Below are 16,641 nucleotides of genomic sequence, written 5' to 3' on the forward strand. Positions count from 1 at the left end.
GATAGAGCCAAATCTTTTAAGTGAGCCGAGCCAAAAGAACCTGCTCTCTAAAAGGAGCCGTAATTCCCATCACTACTGCCAACACTGAAACCGAAAAAGCCGAGAACTGTCCTGTCATACGCCGGGGGTCCACGTTACTGCGCATGCGCAGTAAACTGTCTGCATTTCCGCTTGTTTTATCGTTTTATCATTTCAAATAATGTACGGCGTACTACAACTTTTTTTGTAATCATTTATACGAGCAGCTATTAGCCAAGGTTGACGAGTATTAAACATAAATTCACGTCATTTTCACCTTTTTTGAGCGTCTAACTCGGGAGTATTCCTCACGAAACGACTGTCGTTTTCTTTTACTTTTCACACTTTTTGTTGATTTTCCTCCGGCAGATGCCATTACACGACAATGATAAAAATGACGCTAACTCTTGAGTCTCGATTCAAGGAATGAGCTGTCACTCTGGATTCCAGGAAATACCCGTACCACGCGCATGCGCAATTCATATAAAGGAAGCTAGCAGCTAGCACTGCCGATCGCCTGTTGTCGTGTTTTGAATTAACGTTTAATAAAGTATGGTATTTACCATTTTGACGATTTTGGAGTTATTGTATTTTATTGGAAACCGTAATTTTCATTATTAACCTTTAACCCAGAATGGGATCATGAAAATTGTAGTTTTTTTACGGCAAAACCAGAGTAGTTGGCAGGTATGCCAATGTATAATTCTCACAATGTTCTATGATTTACACTCACTCAATGTAAACACATATTTTTGCCACGATAATTTGTATATAATGGCTCACTTCACACCATCAAACATATGGTATTAGAATACCATTAAATGTATATTTGACTGCTGACAAATGTCAAAACGAGTCAAATTTGCCTAATTCAATATTTAAGGGTAAAAATAATGCGTAAAAAATTCCTGCTGAGACCGTTTATTGAAATATACATTCATAAGATGCATTGCCACCGAATTCAGTCGTACTCGTGTATGAGATGTACGATGTAAGTAAACATGAACAGCAACCACCTGACATAATTTGAGACAAGTTTGAAGAGGGGCAACCACAGGAATGCACCTCTTTTTTTTTTAAAGCAGTTTGAAGTTGCCACTTATTAGCAATTCTATCACATGACCGAAGCAACGCCAGCATTACATTACAACACGCAGCTACTGGAGTTTGTGATCAGGAGACATTTGGACTTTACAATGAACAAACCAGACTGTTTGATTATCCACAAAAACAATGACATTGTTATACGTACATTTTTTTTTTTAAAAATAACAATTAAAGGACAACCGACACCATTTTTTTGTTTCCGAACTGACATCAGAAAAACGTTTTAGAGCATCTAAAAGAAACCAAAACACGCAGCCTGATATTTTTTGTCAATTGCAAAACAGCAATAAAAATGAGTTAAAGTGTCCCAAAACTACTTCAAAATGACCTTGGGATTGCGAGTTTCAGAAGGCCTCGCCCCATTGTTCGTGACGTCAGCGTGAGTCTTAAAACGTAAAATATAGCTAGGTGGAATCTTTGTAAAATACGCTCAGTAGAAGTCATTTGAAGTGACTTGACAAATTATGGACACAACTTGTCCTGGGGCGTCGGTTGTCCTTTAAAAAAAAACTTCCTAGAGGGAGAAAAAGTTTGTGTAGCTTGCCTCAGGAATTTTTTGCAGAGTACTGTAATAAAGTTGATGGCTCGACTAGATTCTCACAGTATTATGCCATTTTTTTGTCTTCAAAATATGATTGCACATGTAAAATGATAATTTGACTCACCTACAGCGATTCCTTTAGATCACAGGTGTCAAAGTCAAGGCCCGCGGGCCAAATCCGGCCCACCACATCATTTTTTTCGGCCGGCGAAAGCAAATCAAACTTGTTAAATTCCATGATGATTGCTAAAATCTGAGCCAAAATTTCATATTTTTGGATGTCAACCACAATAAAAGTCATTATTCTTGACTTCAGATTTGAAAACAGTTATTCATTAATTTCACGAATTTCTTTGGGAATTGAAAAGTGGGATGTTACACGTAGAGCACCATTCCCAATTTTTCGGGGAGGTTTTCTTGTGGGTGGTGCCGATAAAGCGCTTGTCAGACCGATGGCAATGTTTTTTTCAGTTCCACAAGTGGGCAACATTTGCCTTTTGTCCCTGTTAGCGCTTTGTTACAGCTTCAGCTGTTGTTAAAGCTCTATATAAATCAATAGGTATTGTATTTTGGACAGCCGCCACCATTTCAAACTCAGATAACTCCAGACCCATATAAATTAGGAATTAACTAGATAGCTTTCTATCTATTAGTTATCTATCCAGCTAGCTAGCTATCTATTAGCTATCTAGCTGGCGGGCTATCTATTAGCTCGCTAGCGCTCTATCTTTTTGAGTTATTCCAGGTTGAGTGAACGCTGGCGCGTGTGGCTGCCGCTGCTCACCCACAGAAAAAAAACATATCCTGTGACTGTAAAGTGACCTTGAGAGTTTTGAAAGGCGCTTAGAAATCAAATGTATTGTTATTAATTATTATTATTATAACTATTTTTTTCTGATAAAAGAAGAGCGTCTAATGTTTCTAACGCTGAATTGAATGTTTATGTCGTCCTAAAACTCAATATTCTGTGGTTCCTGTAATTTGAGTGACAATGACAATAACCCTGGCACTGGAGTAGACACATTTTTGCACATCGTCTGGCAGTGAATGAGTTAATAGTGTTATCATTAAATGCTTTGTAAATTTCCCCACGTGAGTTCCTTCATGTAAAAATTACAAAAACAATGAACGATGTAAACGGCTACTTGAGGTGAAAAATAGAAGCCGCTGCGCACTATTTATGCACACAATTACTTTGTTGCCACAACGACTGTATGATAGAATAAGCGACCTATGTGCGTATGTAGGCTTTGTTTTTGATGAGCAGATCCAATGGCTTACTTTCTGCAAGCAGTTTTTTTTCATTTACCGTATTTTCCGGTGTATAAGGTGCACCCAAATGCCTTGATTTTCCTCAAAAGATGACCTTGCGCCATAGGAAACCATTAAAATGAGAATAATCCGTTCCCAGGTCTCCATAAAACATCATTTTCTACTTTCTAAGCCTTAAAACTACACAAAATCTACCTTATTTTACGTATAATAAATGTCGTATTGTAATTAAAGAAAGGAACTATACTGTATAATAAAGTCATTTTATTTACCTTTGTGATGGTCGTTGACGGCTTGATGGAATGGAGTGGCCATGATGAGGAATGATTCCTTGTAAACTTTGGCATCTTTATCGTCAGAAGTGGCTGCCTCACCATGACGAATGACACTATAAATCCCTGTACGACACTTGAAAGTACTCGAACCATCCGTGGCTAGCCTTGAAATCATCAATGGATGCCGAACTTCCAGGTTGCCTCTTGACGATATCCGAGTGAAGTTGCCGTGCTTTCTCTGCGATAATTTTATCTAGTTCATCATCAATTGTGTTCTGTTTAGCTGAGTTGATAGCTTTTTGCATCAAGTGTACAGATCGCTTGTGTGGGGCCTCATTGATGGGATATTTTACTATCCAACTTTGAACTATCAATAAAGTTGAAACGAGTACAAATTTCACTGTGTTTTCTATCCATTTTCTCTCTCTTACTCTGTCGTCTGCGCCTTATACTCCCGTGCGCCTTATACACCAGAAAATACGGTACTTCTTTGGCGAAACTGATGATGATGTATTATTTCATGGCGCTTTGCCGCATTCAAGCATATCTGTTGTAAAAGGCAAGAGAGTGTCATCGAATTTGAGCCATTTCCTCCAGAAACGGCGTTTTCATGCATCCGGTGCAGAGCTGGTCCATCCACAGCGGCGCCTCATGTTGCAAAGGAGTACGGCGTGGGTAGAAGGTGTGAGAAGGATCGTAGTTTAGGAGACAGCTGAGGGAGGCCATGTAGAGGTCGGAGAAGCAAGAGAGGCGTCGGGAGAAGTACGTGGGATTGTGGCACGTTCGAAAGATGCTGCCGAACTGAGGGTTGAATAAGTTCTTTGTCATCAGCCTGGGAAGCAAAGTTACTCAAGTCAAATGATTAAGTAAGATTTTGGACAATTCTGTTCAGGTGCAATTTTGGCCATTTACAGACAATGCAGAAATACAGCCTGTAGTATAATACAACAAAATACAGTGATACCTCATCTTACGAATGCTTTAGCTCATGAACCTTTCGCCTTACGAACATTAAATTCGCGTGAATATAATCTTCAGAATCAGAATCAGAATACCTTTATTCGTCCCGCAATGGGGAAATTTGCAGTCCACAGCAGCAATTGAAGAGGGATGGGGTTGGGGTGGGAGTGAAAGGATAGAAAACAAGATATTCTAAGCATAACAAAATAGAAATGTCAACTTAATCTAATAATAATCTTGGCATACAAACTAGTTTTTGGCGGACGAACCAAACCACACTACTACTTTTCGGCTGATTAACACCAAACAAACGGTCGAACAGCGCCACGGTGGCTGGCGGACTAGTTCTCATCACCATCTTTCTTTGAGTGCAGACGTGGTTTGTTATGGAGTGGATACTTTTGCTTTTTTGGGACTGAAAAAGACCCCACCACAGGCTAGTGTTAAGCCAAAGAGGACACAAAATAAAATTACGGTTGAGCAGAAGGAGATCATCAAAAAAAACACGAACGAGGTGTGCATTACTGTGACTTAGCATCCCAGTACCAGTATGCTAAGTCGACCATTGCTGTGTAGCTAAGGGTGTTTCTGTGTTGGTCTCAGGCAAGAGAAGAAAAAAAAAAACTTCTGTTGATTTTGATGATTTTTTTTTGCCAGCTTTCTATCTATTTGAGTTACTTCCGGGTTGAGTGAACGCTGGCGCGTGTGGCTGCCGCTGCTCATCCATACAAAAACTTCTCCTGTGACTGTAAAGTGACTGAGGGTTTTGAAAGGCACTTATAAATGAAATGTATTATTATTATTAACAAAAAGCAGCTAGCAGGGGACAGTGTGAGTGAGGGTACGAGGGAACGAGGTGTGCATTTGTGTGACTTAGCGTCCCAGTACGCTAAGTCGACCATTGCTACGTGTGGTTAAAGGTGTTTCTGTGTTGTCTAAGCAACGGTCTCAAGCAATAGAAGAGGTTGAAAAACTTCTGTTGATTTTGATTAATGAAAAGCAGCTAGCAGGGGACAGTCCTTATGGAAGGTGACTCTCCTTCCAAACAGTAACTCCCTCCCTCCTCCTCCCACTCCATTCCACCTAGCCATCAACTACCATCACAAAGGTAAATAAAACGACAATACCGTTGATATTTTTAATTACAATACAATAGCACGTTTATTATACATAAAATATGGTATATTCTGTGTAGTCTTTAAGGCTTATTTAATAGAAAATTATGTTTTATGGGGACCTGGGAACGGATTATTCTCATTTTTAATGGTTTCCTATAGGAAATAAATGTTCGACAGATGAACTGTTCGCCTTACACACACGTTCCGGGAACCGATTAAGTGCGTAAGCCGATGTATCACTGTCTTGAGTGAGACAAAAGTGAATGACAGAACCCCTGAGGGAGCTGCTTGAATCGCGAATGAGTCACTCACCTGAGTTCTTCTCGCTCCTTCTGCCACTCATCAAGAACCTGTTTGGAATCCGGGTCGCGGTGCGTCTGGGGAAATCAAGTACACGTCAAAAATAGCCGAGCACGCTCAACTTTTGGTTTGACGTGAATGTTATACCTGTAATCGTTCCATCAGACCAGTGAGGGCCTGCAACCAGGTAAGGCTGACCGAGTAGCGCTCGGTGCTCACCACTTTGGTTTCATGCACCAGTTCGGGTACAATGGCGCCCGTTCGCCAGCCGTGGCGCAGCGTCAGGTCCTGCCGTGGAAAAATGAAACGTTGTCAACATTGAATAAGTATCTGCTTGCCGCTAAATGTGCTGCTCACACAGAGTTTTATTATTATTATTATCTGGCTGGCGATCTAGCGAGCTAGATTTCTACTTGCTATCTAGCTGGCTAGCTATCTATTTAGCTAACTAGCTCTCTATTTGCTATCATGCTGGCTGGCTATCTATCTATCTAGCTATTAGCTAGCGAGCTCGCTTTCTATCTATTTGTGACCTTGAGAGTTTTGAAAGGCGCTTATAAATGTATTATTATGTATATATTGTTTTTAAAAAACGTTTTTCATTCATTGAAGTTGCGTCTTATATATGGAAAAAGTTGTCATCGGGGGTGCGCCTTATACATCAGAAAATACGGTAGATGAGGTCAGTTCAAAATTGGGCTTCAACACTCACAGCCAAGTCGCTATAAAGATGGTCTCCAAAGTAAAGAACCTTAGATCCTCGCCAGCCCGTCAACCTGAGAAAGTCAAACAGGTTTCCCTACGACACAAAACAAACACACACGTCAGCGAGTGTGTGATTGATGACGAAATGCTGCCTTTCCGCTCTCCACCATTCCTGATCAAAGTCACGCCCGCGTTGTTTATTTACCCACAGTGTCAAAGCACTGACCTGTTTGTAAATGTGACCTTTGTCTAAACTGCTGATCTTTTCCCAGCGAAGGTCCCCATTTCCATCCAGACGGCGGAAGGGCCTGTAATACACACATTAACACTCTCCTTCAATACATGTAAATTGTCACGTTTTGGTTTGCGACCAACAGGTGGCACTGTTGGGCCCCGCCTGCAGCTGCGCAGATGTTGGTCGTTTTAATCAGTGGCAGTTAAAAGGACTCTCGGCACGACAGTTTAGGGTTGGGTCGGTCATTGTTTGTTTCACTCTGTCAGGTTTGTTTCATCTCGTCGTGTTTTACTCATGGTTTTGTTTACTACTTTGGACCTTTTGGTTGTGATGACTGTTTTTTTGCGCCTGCTGACTTTATTTAATACAGTTTGTCAAATACAGTGGAAATGTACTATTTTATATATAGATCCAACAGCATGGCAGGCAGATTGAACACTGCAAATTGTCCATAGGCGTGAGTGTGAGAGTGACTGTTGTTTGTCTTTGTGTGCCCTGCGATTGGCTGGCAACCAATTCAGGGAGTGCCCCGCCTAGCGCCCAAAGATGGCTGGGATAGGCTCTAGCACCCCCCTGCGACCTTAATGAGGAATAAGCGGTACGGAAAATGGATGGATGGCTCCAACGGCCATCTTCGAGTACACCCTGAAACAGTTGCCAGCCAATTGAAGTGCCATCGTTCAAAACAAAACAGCATTAAAACATTGTTGGATTAAACCTGGCGGTGCGTCTTAGTGGTCAGGAACATCTGTACTACAGGACACGCCGGTACATACTTGACACAGTCGGTAAAGAAGTGAGGTTTGTCCGCCTGCACGATGATGATATCAAAGAAGTCTCTCCACTCCTTGCCCACCATGTGCGTCATGCCTTTATCCCTACACGGGAAAGTGAAAGCATCACTTAGAAACGTACTTCAAATAAAAAGGCAAAAAAGAAAAAAAAAAAAAATATATATATATATATATATATATATATATATATATATATATATATATATATATATATATATATATATATATGAGAGAGAAAGAGAGCGAGAGAGAAAATATGTGAGACAGAGATAAAATATATATATATGAGAGACAGAGAAAAAAATATATATATGACAGAACGAGAGAGGGAGGGAGAAACAATTATGAGAGAAATAATATATGAGAGCGAGAGAGAAATACATATGAGAGAGAGACAGTAACAATAGACGAGAGAGAGTGAAAAATATATATGAGAGAGAGAGACAGAGAAAGAAAAATATATATGTGAGACAGAAATATATAAATGGGAGAGCGAGAGAGAAATATGTATACATGAGAGGGAGAGAGAAATATATATATATATATATATATATATATGAGAGAGAGAAATAGATATGAGAGAGACAGAGAGAGAACAAAATATATATATATATATATGAGAGAGAGAGAGAAAATATATATGAGAGGGAGAAATGTATATATGAGAGAGAGAGAAATATATATGAGAGAGAAAGAGAAAAATATATATTAGAGAGAGACAGAGAAAAATTAATATGAGAGTGAGAGAGAGAAAAATATATATGAGAGAGAGGGGGAGAGAGAAAATATATGTGTGAGAGAGAAAAAAAATATATATATGAGAGAGAGAGAGAGAGAGAGAATATATATGAGAGTGCGAGAGAGAGTGAGATAAACTACTTTGCAAAACTTACACAAAGCTGAAGGGACTATTGGTGATGAGGAAAAGTTTCTTTCCATGACTGACGAGTCGGTGCAAAACGGCATCCGTCTCATCTCCTCTCAGAATGAACTTGTCTGGACGCAAAGACGACAACTCACAGGTCAATGTTACGTCATCCTGACTCGACCTTCAACCTTCTTACCAAGATCTTGCATGATCCACTTGTACATGAAGCCTTTGAGGTGGACCATGCCGATCGCTTCCTGAAAATGACAAAAGCCGAAAAATTGATACTTGGTGCGTACATTCCGGCGCATCATCTTTTCCATCACATTCAGAGAACAACTCAGGATTCAACAGCTTTGCTCATAATGGCGTTCCCATAATCCCAAAACCAAAGACCGAACACATAATAGGATTCTCTTATATAGTATATTATATAGTAAACCAGTGTGGTGGTTTCTGTGACTACTCACAGAGACGTCTTTGGAGAGATGAACGGGATCGTAATCAATGTCGTTGGAGATGAAGAAATCATTTGCAACAGCCAAGAGGGTCATTTCAGGGATGGAGAAGATGTCCATGAACTGTTTGACCTTCGGGCCCTGTTGCAGAAGACAACCGCGCTCATCACTCGCAGCCAGATTTTCCGTGATTTCAGTATTCGTTTTAGCCTGGTGCGCCTTATATATGGAAAAGGTTTGAAAATCATTCATTGTGGGTGCGCCTTATACTCCGGAAAATACGGTACTTGTTGTGATATGAGTTACGTTTACAGCCAATAATCAGCGCTCGTTTCTCTTTGCTCATAAGTCAAAGGAAAAATAAGATGAACAACAGCTCTTACCTATTATTAGTAGCTATTAATTATTCAATTATCTCCTTCTTCTCAGCGACGGTGATTTTATTTTGCGTCTTCTTGGGCTGAACATGAGCCTGTGGTGGTTTTTTTTCGGTCCCATCATCGTAAAATTATCAGCAAAAAGCTCCAAGTAGGAGATCGACGTGTGCATTCAATGAGAGGGGGTGTGGAAAGTAGCGCCGGCTGGAGCGCTGTTCGGTCGTGTGCTTCCGCCGAAGATCACTCCGCCAGCCGTGGTGGGTGTGTATTATGAAAATAGTGCTTATTATAAGGTTTAATTTTCATAAATTAGAGGTTCTTAAGACGAAAAGTTTGTAAGATAAGGTGTTTGTAAGTTGAGGTCTCACTGCACAATGTATTATTATTAGTAGCTATCCATTAGCTCGCTAGTTGAATGTGCTAAGTGGTATAATGTAAAGCGATCTAGCTATTATCTCTATAGCTATTTGTCTATCTAGCCTTGAGAGTTCTGAATGGTGCTTATAAATACAATGTATTATTATTAGTAGCTATCTATTAGCTCGCTAGTTGAATGTGCTAAGTAGTATAATGTAAAGCGAGCTAGCTATTAGCTCGATAGCTATCTATCTATCTAGCTAGCTACTAGTTATGTTATTGAGAGTTTATAATGGCGCTTATAAATACAACATATTATTAGTAGTAGCTTCCTATCTTATTTGAGTAACTTCCGGGTTGAGTGAACGCTGGCGTGTGTGGCTGCCGCTGCTCACCCACAGAAAAACTGATCCTGTGACTGTAAAGTGACCTTGAGAGTTTTAAAAGGCGCTTACGAATCAAATGGATTATTATTATTATTAAATAAAAAGTACTTTTCTTTGAAGTAGCCAATGCATTGTAAAATGTATATTCACCTTTCCATAGAAGCCACTATCCAGCTGCAAAGGGATGTGGTACGTTCCCCCGTAGAGCTTGAGGACCTCCTCATCCGGCACTGGCCTCAAACCCCTAAAATTAAATATCCAAAATGAAATTACAGACCGTCCCAAAAGACACTGGACACTTCCTTTGCTCTGGTTTATTTTTGGACAGACGTGTTTGCCTGCATTTGTCAGCATCGATTTTAGTCTTTCTGTAAGCATATCACTTTATGAGATTTATGGGTGTCACAAACAATTTAAAGGACAACCGACACCATTTTTTTTGTTTCCTTACTGACATCTGAAAAACGTTTTTATAGCATCTAAAATACTCGAAACACGCAGGCTGATATTTTTAGTCAAATGCAAAACACCAATAAAAACGACTAAGTGTCCCAAAACTACTTCAAAATGACCTCGGAGATGGCGAGTTTCAGGAGGTCCCGCCCCCTTGTTCGTGACGTCACGCCAAGACGTCTTTCCTTGCTTGAGAATCAAAACAATGGCTTCAGATTCGGAGAAGATGCTTTGTTGTTACTCATCCAGTTATGAATATGATTCAAATGGTTCTGAAGAGGAAAGCATAAATGTTTGCAATCCATTAAAGAAGTCGTCCCGTATCAATTCGAGCCGTCAGGACTCCAATGTAGAATCCTAGAAAATGCACAAGATGGCGCCCAAGCTCAGTTGGAAATGGGCTGATTTGTCTGCTGGGAATTTGTGTCAACTAGTTTCAAATAGTAGTCTTGGTGCAACACACAACGATTCACCATCACGTTATTTATCTGTTTTCCTTCTATTTTCGCCATCAACACAGATCAACACGAAGTTTTCAGACCAAACAATCGAGTTTTAAAAAGATGAAACTTGTGGTAGGCACTGCATGTGTCAACAACAGAAAAAGAGCAAATGATTTTTTTATTCACCTGTATACTGTTCCTGGTTGGATGTAATGAAAGGCGTCGATTTTCATCAAGAGGCCCTAAAAAGAGAAAATTAGTCAGTATCAAGGGATGAAACTAAGGTAACTTAAAGGACAACTGACGTCACTTTTTTGTTTTTTAACTGACATCAGAAAAACGTTTTATAGCATCTAAAATACCCAAAACACGCAGGCTGATATTTTTAGTCAAATGCAAAACACCAATAAAAATGACTTAAAGTGTCCAAAATCCGCAAAAAATTGAGCTGCGAATTGGGCATTTTCAGAAAGTCCCGCCCCCAGTTCGTGACGTCACGCCAAGACGTCTAGCATTGCTAGTGAATCACAACAATGGCTTCAGATTCGGAGAATATGCTTTCTTGTTACTCATACAGTTATGAATATGATTCAAATAGTTCTGAAGAGGAAAGCATACATGTTTGCAATCGATTAAAGAATTTATTTGTGCCATTTTGAGGCAACATTGGGGGGAAATCTCTCACCCAAAAAAAACAGGCACAAAATGGCGACCTCCTGAGGCCACCTCCGTTTCCACAGGCTGATAAATTCCTTATATGGAGCTTGGACGCCCTCTTCTGGCGGCTTTTGGGTGCAACACGAGGTCCACAGAACAAACAAGTACGGCAAAATACATTGATGTGATGGAAGGGCCGCTAGAATGCGTCTTTTTTACAGTCAGTGGCAGTCCTTTAGTGACGTCACGTACAGACTCGTCACCAACTCGAAAACGAGACTTCCTGAATATTCAGCGCGAGTCTTAAAACGTAAAATATAGCTATATGCGGTGGAATCTTTGTAAAATACGCTCAGTAGAAGTCATTTGAAGCCATTTTACAAATTATGGACACAACTTGTCCGGAGATGTCGGTTGTCCCTTATAGTTCCTTTACCTTTTGGATATCATAGTGAAGCCCCCGAGCTGCGAAATTGGGAATGTATTCATATTTGAGGATTCCCTCGGGGTACTGTGGGGAACAGGAAGACAAAATGGAAAATGTGAACAATATGGCATTTCTAATATCCCGATTCCAAACTGGCACAAACCTTAAAGTGCTGAACGAGAAACTCCCTGGCTGTGTTGTAAATCATCGTGTTGAGAGCATTGGAGTACAGAGCCAGCGTGTAGTCGTAGTCAAAACCATAGATGTCCACCTCAGCCAAGTTGACCTCGTTGTTGGCGTAGACGGCCGACGAGTTGAGGGACTTGCACGCGCCGGGTGGAATTAGCTCTGACCGAGAAAAGGAAAACAAGCAGAGGTGCAACATTCATTGATTAGTCAATAATTTTAGGAGCTGATTTAACTTTTAACTCATTCACTGCCAGACGTGCAAAGATGTGTCCACTCCAGTGACAGGATTTTTAGTCATTGTCACTCGAATTCCAGGACACACAGAAAACAGTGATACCTCGGTTTACGAACCCCTTGGCTTACAAACTTTTCGGTTTACAAACGTTAAATTTATGGAAAATTTTACCTTGGCATACAAACTTTTTTCAGGATACACACGGAGCTGCCTCAATGAGTGATGTGTCGTTCGTGATTAGCCCGTTCTTCTAACAACAAAATGGCAACCGACTGTTTTTGTCCTCTATTCCCCGCCCCTAGTCTTCTGTTAAAGCCACATGATTGGTCAAGAACGCAGCAGTGAGGGGGGGTGGTTTAAACATTAAAGAGACAGGCAGATGACAGTGAGAGAGTTTCAACTTTGATAGTTCAGAGGCAGAGTGTAGACTGCAAGGTTAAAATATCCCTTCAATCAGGCTCCACATACAACCCGCACAAGCCATCTGTATACTTGATGCAAAAGGCTATCAACCCAGCTAAACAGAACACGATTGATGAGGAACTAGATAAAATTATCACACAGAAAGCACCTACAAGGGATCATTCCCCAAGATGGTGAAAGAAGAAGGCTACGTTCCTCATCAAGTGTTTAATGCTGAGGAAACCGGCCACTCCATTCCATCTAACCATCAATGACCATCATAAAGGTAAATAAAATGACTTTATTATACAGTCCAGTTTATTTCTTTAATTATAATACCATAGCACATTTATTATCCATAAAATAAGGTATATTTTGTGTAGTTTTAAGGCTTAGAAATTATGAAATTATGTTTTATGGGGACCTGGGAACGGATTATTCTCATTTTAATGGTTTCCTATGGGAAATATTTTTTTGGGAGACACACTTTTCGCCTTACACACTCTGTCTGGGAACCAATTAAGTTCATAAGCTCAGGTATCACTGTACCGCAAATTTTAGAAACTTGCAAAAGTAATAGGAAGTTATCGTATCACAGCAGAGGACTCGAATGAATTCAATTTGGAGGGCTTGGCAAAATGTCAGGAAGTTGCATAATGTCTCAACTGATTTCATCTTTGTCCTCTCCAGCTAAATGAGATTCCACCAGCCTTTTCAAGGTTTGTTTATCGCAGAGACTGCGCACATCATCCTCGAGATTAGCGAGCCGGTAAATCCAGTTGTCGAGAGCCTTTATCGAGCCTGTTTGAAGCGTTTCCCTCTTCTAACATACCTGATTCTATTATCAAAATCTTTAAAGGACAATCGACGTCTCCGGACAAGTTGTGTCCATAATTTGTAAAATGGCTTCAAATGATTTCTACTGAGCGTATTTTCCAAAGATTCTACCGCATATAGCTCTTATTTTAAGACTCGCGCTGAATATTCAGGAAGTCTTGTTTTTGAGTTGGTGATGAGTCCGTACGTAACGTCACTAAAGGAACGCCCCCTGATTGAAAAAAAAAAGACACATTGTAGCAGTCCTTCCATCACGTCAATGTATTTTGCTGTATTGATTGGTCTGAAAATCTTGTGTTGCACCCAAAAGCCGCCAGAAGAGGGTGTCCAAGCTCCATATAAGGAATTTATCAGCCTGTGGAAACGGAGGTGGCCACAGGAGGTCGCCTTTTTGTGCCTCTTTTCTGGTGACACATTTACCCCCAATGTTGCCTCAAAATGGCACGGAATAAATCTTTAATCGATTGCAAACATGTATGCTTTCCTCTTCAGAACTATTTGAATCATATTCATAACTGGAGGTGTAACAAGAAAGCATATTCTCCGAATCTGAAGCCATTGTTTTGATTCTCGAGCAAGGCAGTGTCTGACCAATAGTGATGTCACAAACAAGGGGGCGGGACTCTCTGAATCTGCCCAGTTTTTGAACTCATTTTGTGGCAGTTTTGGGACACTTTAAGTCATTTTTATTGGTGTTTTGCAGTTGAATAAAAATATCATATCATAAAAATGTGGGTATTTTAGATGCTATAAAACGTTTTTCTGATGTCAGTTAAAAAACAAAAAAGTGACGTCGGTTGTCCTTTAAATCTTTTCCAAGGCTTGCTAATGAGCTGGTCATCTAAGTCATGCTTTTTGGAGAAAGAAAAACAAAATATTCTGGACAGGACGTCTCGAGGACTGGACGAGGCCATCATTGATGCAGATAGACAAACAGCACAATCAGCATTTGCGGTCTAGTATTTACACAGGAGCACGGGAAAACAGATTACATGAGTTTACAAAGTGTTCCTGAGTGATATGAGAGAGTGTGGCGAAGAGGTTGGTCGAGGACATTGGTGGATGCAGCTGGAAATACACCCACACCCTTTTGGATTTATGTTACCAAACATCCAGAATTAAAATACCTCCAAGCATTTACATCACAGGTGTATAAAAGTCAAGGCCCGCGGGCCAAATCCGTCCCGCCACATCATTTTTTTCGGCCCGCGAAAGCAAATCAAACTTGTTAAATTCTATGATGATTGCTAAAATCTGAGCCAAAATTTCATATTTTTGGATGTCAACAACAATAAAAGTCATTATTCTTGACTTCAGATTTGAAAACGAGTTATTCATTAATTTGCTGTGTGCTCCATATGTAATATTTGAAGGGATTTAAACATTCTAATGGGTTCCTCAAATTCATAAATGCCCTCGAGAGGAAACCATAACTACAATGTGGCCCGCGGCAAAAAATGATGACATGGCATTAATTATTATGCCTTCCACGCGAAAACTGGGTAACATTCATTTAATATATATTCTTTTGTTGTTTATCATATACCTGTACATTTTACGAGTGAAGAAAAGGTGCACTTGTTCATAATTACAAGCTACTAGGACAACTTCAAGGACAACCGACACCACTTTTTTGTTTCCAAACTGACATCAGAAAAACGTTTTATAGCATCCAAAATACCCAAAACACACAGGATGATATTTTTAGTCAAATGCAAAACACCAATAAAAATGACTTAAAGTGTCTAAAAACTACTTCAAATTGAAACCGGAAGTGGCCAGTTTCAGAAGGTCCCGCCCCCTTTTCGTGATGTCACGCCAAGACATTGCATTGCTGGAGAATCAAAACAATGGCTTCAGATTCGGAGAATATGCTTTCTTGTTACTCATCCAGTTATGAATATGATTCAAATAGTTCTGAAGAGGAAAGCATACATGTTTGCAATCGATTAAATAATTTATTCCGTGCCATTTTGAGGCAATAGGGGGGGGGGGGGGGAATGTAGCACTAAAAAGAGGCAGAAAATGGCAATAAAGCTCCGTGTCAGGAATTAATCAGCCCGTTTCCACAGGCTGATTAATTCCTGACACGGAGCTTTGTCGCCCTCTTCTGCCTCTTTTTGGTGCAACACGAAGTTTTCAGACCAAACAAGTACAGCAAAATGCATTGACGTGATGGAAGGATTCATCACGTCAATCACCTCGTCATCCTTTTTTCGGTCAGGGGCGTTCCTTCAGTGACGTAGTGTGAGGACTCGTCACCAACTCAAAAAACAAGACTTCCGGAATATTCAGCGCGAGTCTTAAAACGTAAAATATAGCTATATGCGGTGGAATGTTTGTAAAATACACTCAGAAGAAGTCATTTGAAGCCATTTTACAAATTATGGCCGAATATCACTGCCATGGAACAAAAACGCACACGTCTACTTGTGTTGGGGGAAATTAGTGGCGGGTCTGGTTTTTATTTTTCGTTGAGGTTTCAAACAACACTAAACCAAACGCCAAGGTTATTTCGAGATGCGATGGAGATTACAGTACAGTATTCATATGTCACCGGGTTTCTCATTCTACTAACCGTGAACCAGCCGTCTCAGATCAGCATAACGAGCCCACATGTAGGTCTTGTGGTCTACAGTATCCACGGTGGGAGAAGACGTGGAAGCCCGTCTCCTTGCGCCAGTCACACCGGGCGCACCCGTCGGCTCCTCGGCCGCCGCCGTCGCGGTGGTGGTGGTGGACCCATGGTGCGTTTCGCTGCACGGTTTCACGTCACCGCTCGGTCGCCCTGAGGAGCAACAGCTTCGCTTCTTTGTCCCGTCGTGGTCAAGTAACGTGACGCAGCACGCGCGGTTCCATTCGGCGGGTTGTTTTCGACTTTCTCTGTTCCACAGGCTGCGAGTCAGCGACGTGGCCGCGATTTTTAGCGACATTGTAGACGCCTAAAAAAATGGCTAAATCCTCGTGAGCGTGAACGTCAACGACGGGTGAATCCACAAGTACTAATACTCTTACGCTGCTTGAAGTCCGAGCACGTTCCCTAAAAGCAAAGGGGGCGGGTCCTAAAACAAAAGGGGCGGAGCGACAGTTAGAGCAGCCAATCCCGAAGACAAAGTATATTTTCTATGGATGTGCCTCAATTGCTGTTTTCCTGAACAGCGGTGACAAGTAACGCAGTACAAACATTACAGTTATGTATATTTCAATACATTAATGAAGCCAGAATT

General features: G+C 40.7%; 1 protein-coding gene across 1 annotated transcript; it reads right to left on the minus strand.

Annotated features, from left to right (window-relative positions):
* On the minus strand, positions 1–16,449 carry nt5dc2 (5'-nucleotidase domain containing 2). The gene is made up of 14 exons (XM_088990112.1): positions 15,993–16,449; positions 11,915–12,099; positions 11,761–11,835; positions 10,854–10,909; positions 9,922–10,015; positions 8,664–8,792; positions 8,390–8,450; positions 8,219–8,321; positions 7,308–7,409; positions 6,523–6,604; positions 6,304–6,390; positions 5,739–5,879; positions 5,604–5,668; positions 1–4,045 (listed from the first exon to the last, which is right to left on the minus strand). The coding sequence occupies exons 1-14, from the start codon at positions 16,345–16,347 to the stop codon at positions 3,784–3,786; spliced, it is 1,797 nt and encodes a 598-aa protein (XP_088846238.1). The 5' UTR covers positions 16,348–16,449; the 3' UTR covers positions 1–3,783.
* Positions 16,450–16,641: the final 192 nt, after the last annotated feature.

Source organism: Hippocampus bargibanti, linkage group LG01 (assembly GCF_051943395.1).
Source record: "Hippocampus bargibanti isolate YZ-2025 linkage group LG01, ASM5194339v1, whole genome shotgun sequence".
Lineage (NCBI taxonomy): Eukaryota > Metazoa > Chordata > Actinopteri > Syngnathiformes > Syngnathidae > Hippocampus > Hippocampus bargibanti.

Excerpts from the sequence above, each read along its gene's own strand:
- nt5dc2 (XM_088990112.1), bottom strand. The coding sequence starts at position 16,347 with ATGTCGCTAAAAATCGCGGCCACGTCGCTGACTCGCAGCCTGTGGAAC. Across the intron at positions 6,605-7,307 it reads TTCTTTACCGACTGTGTCAA|GCCCTTCCGCCGTCTGGATG; the intron begins GTATGTACCGGC and ends TGTGTATTACAG. Across the intron at positions 5,669-5,738 it reads GTCTGATGGAACGATTACAG|ACGCACCGCGACCCGGATTC; the intron begins GTATAACATTCA and ends TGATTTCCCCAG.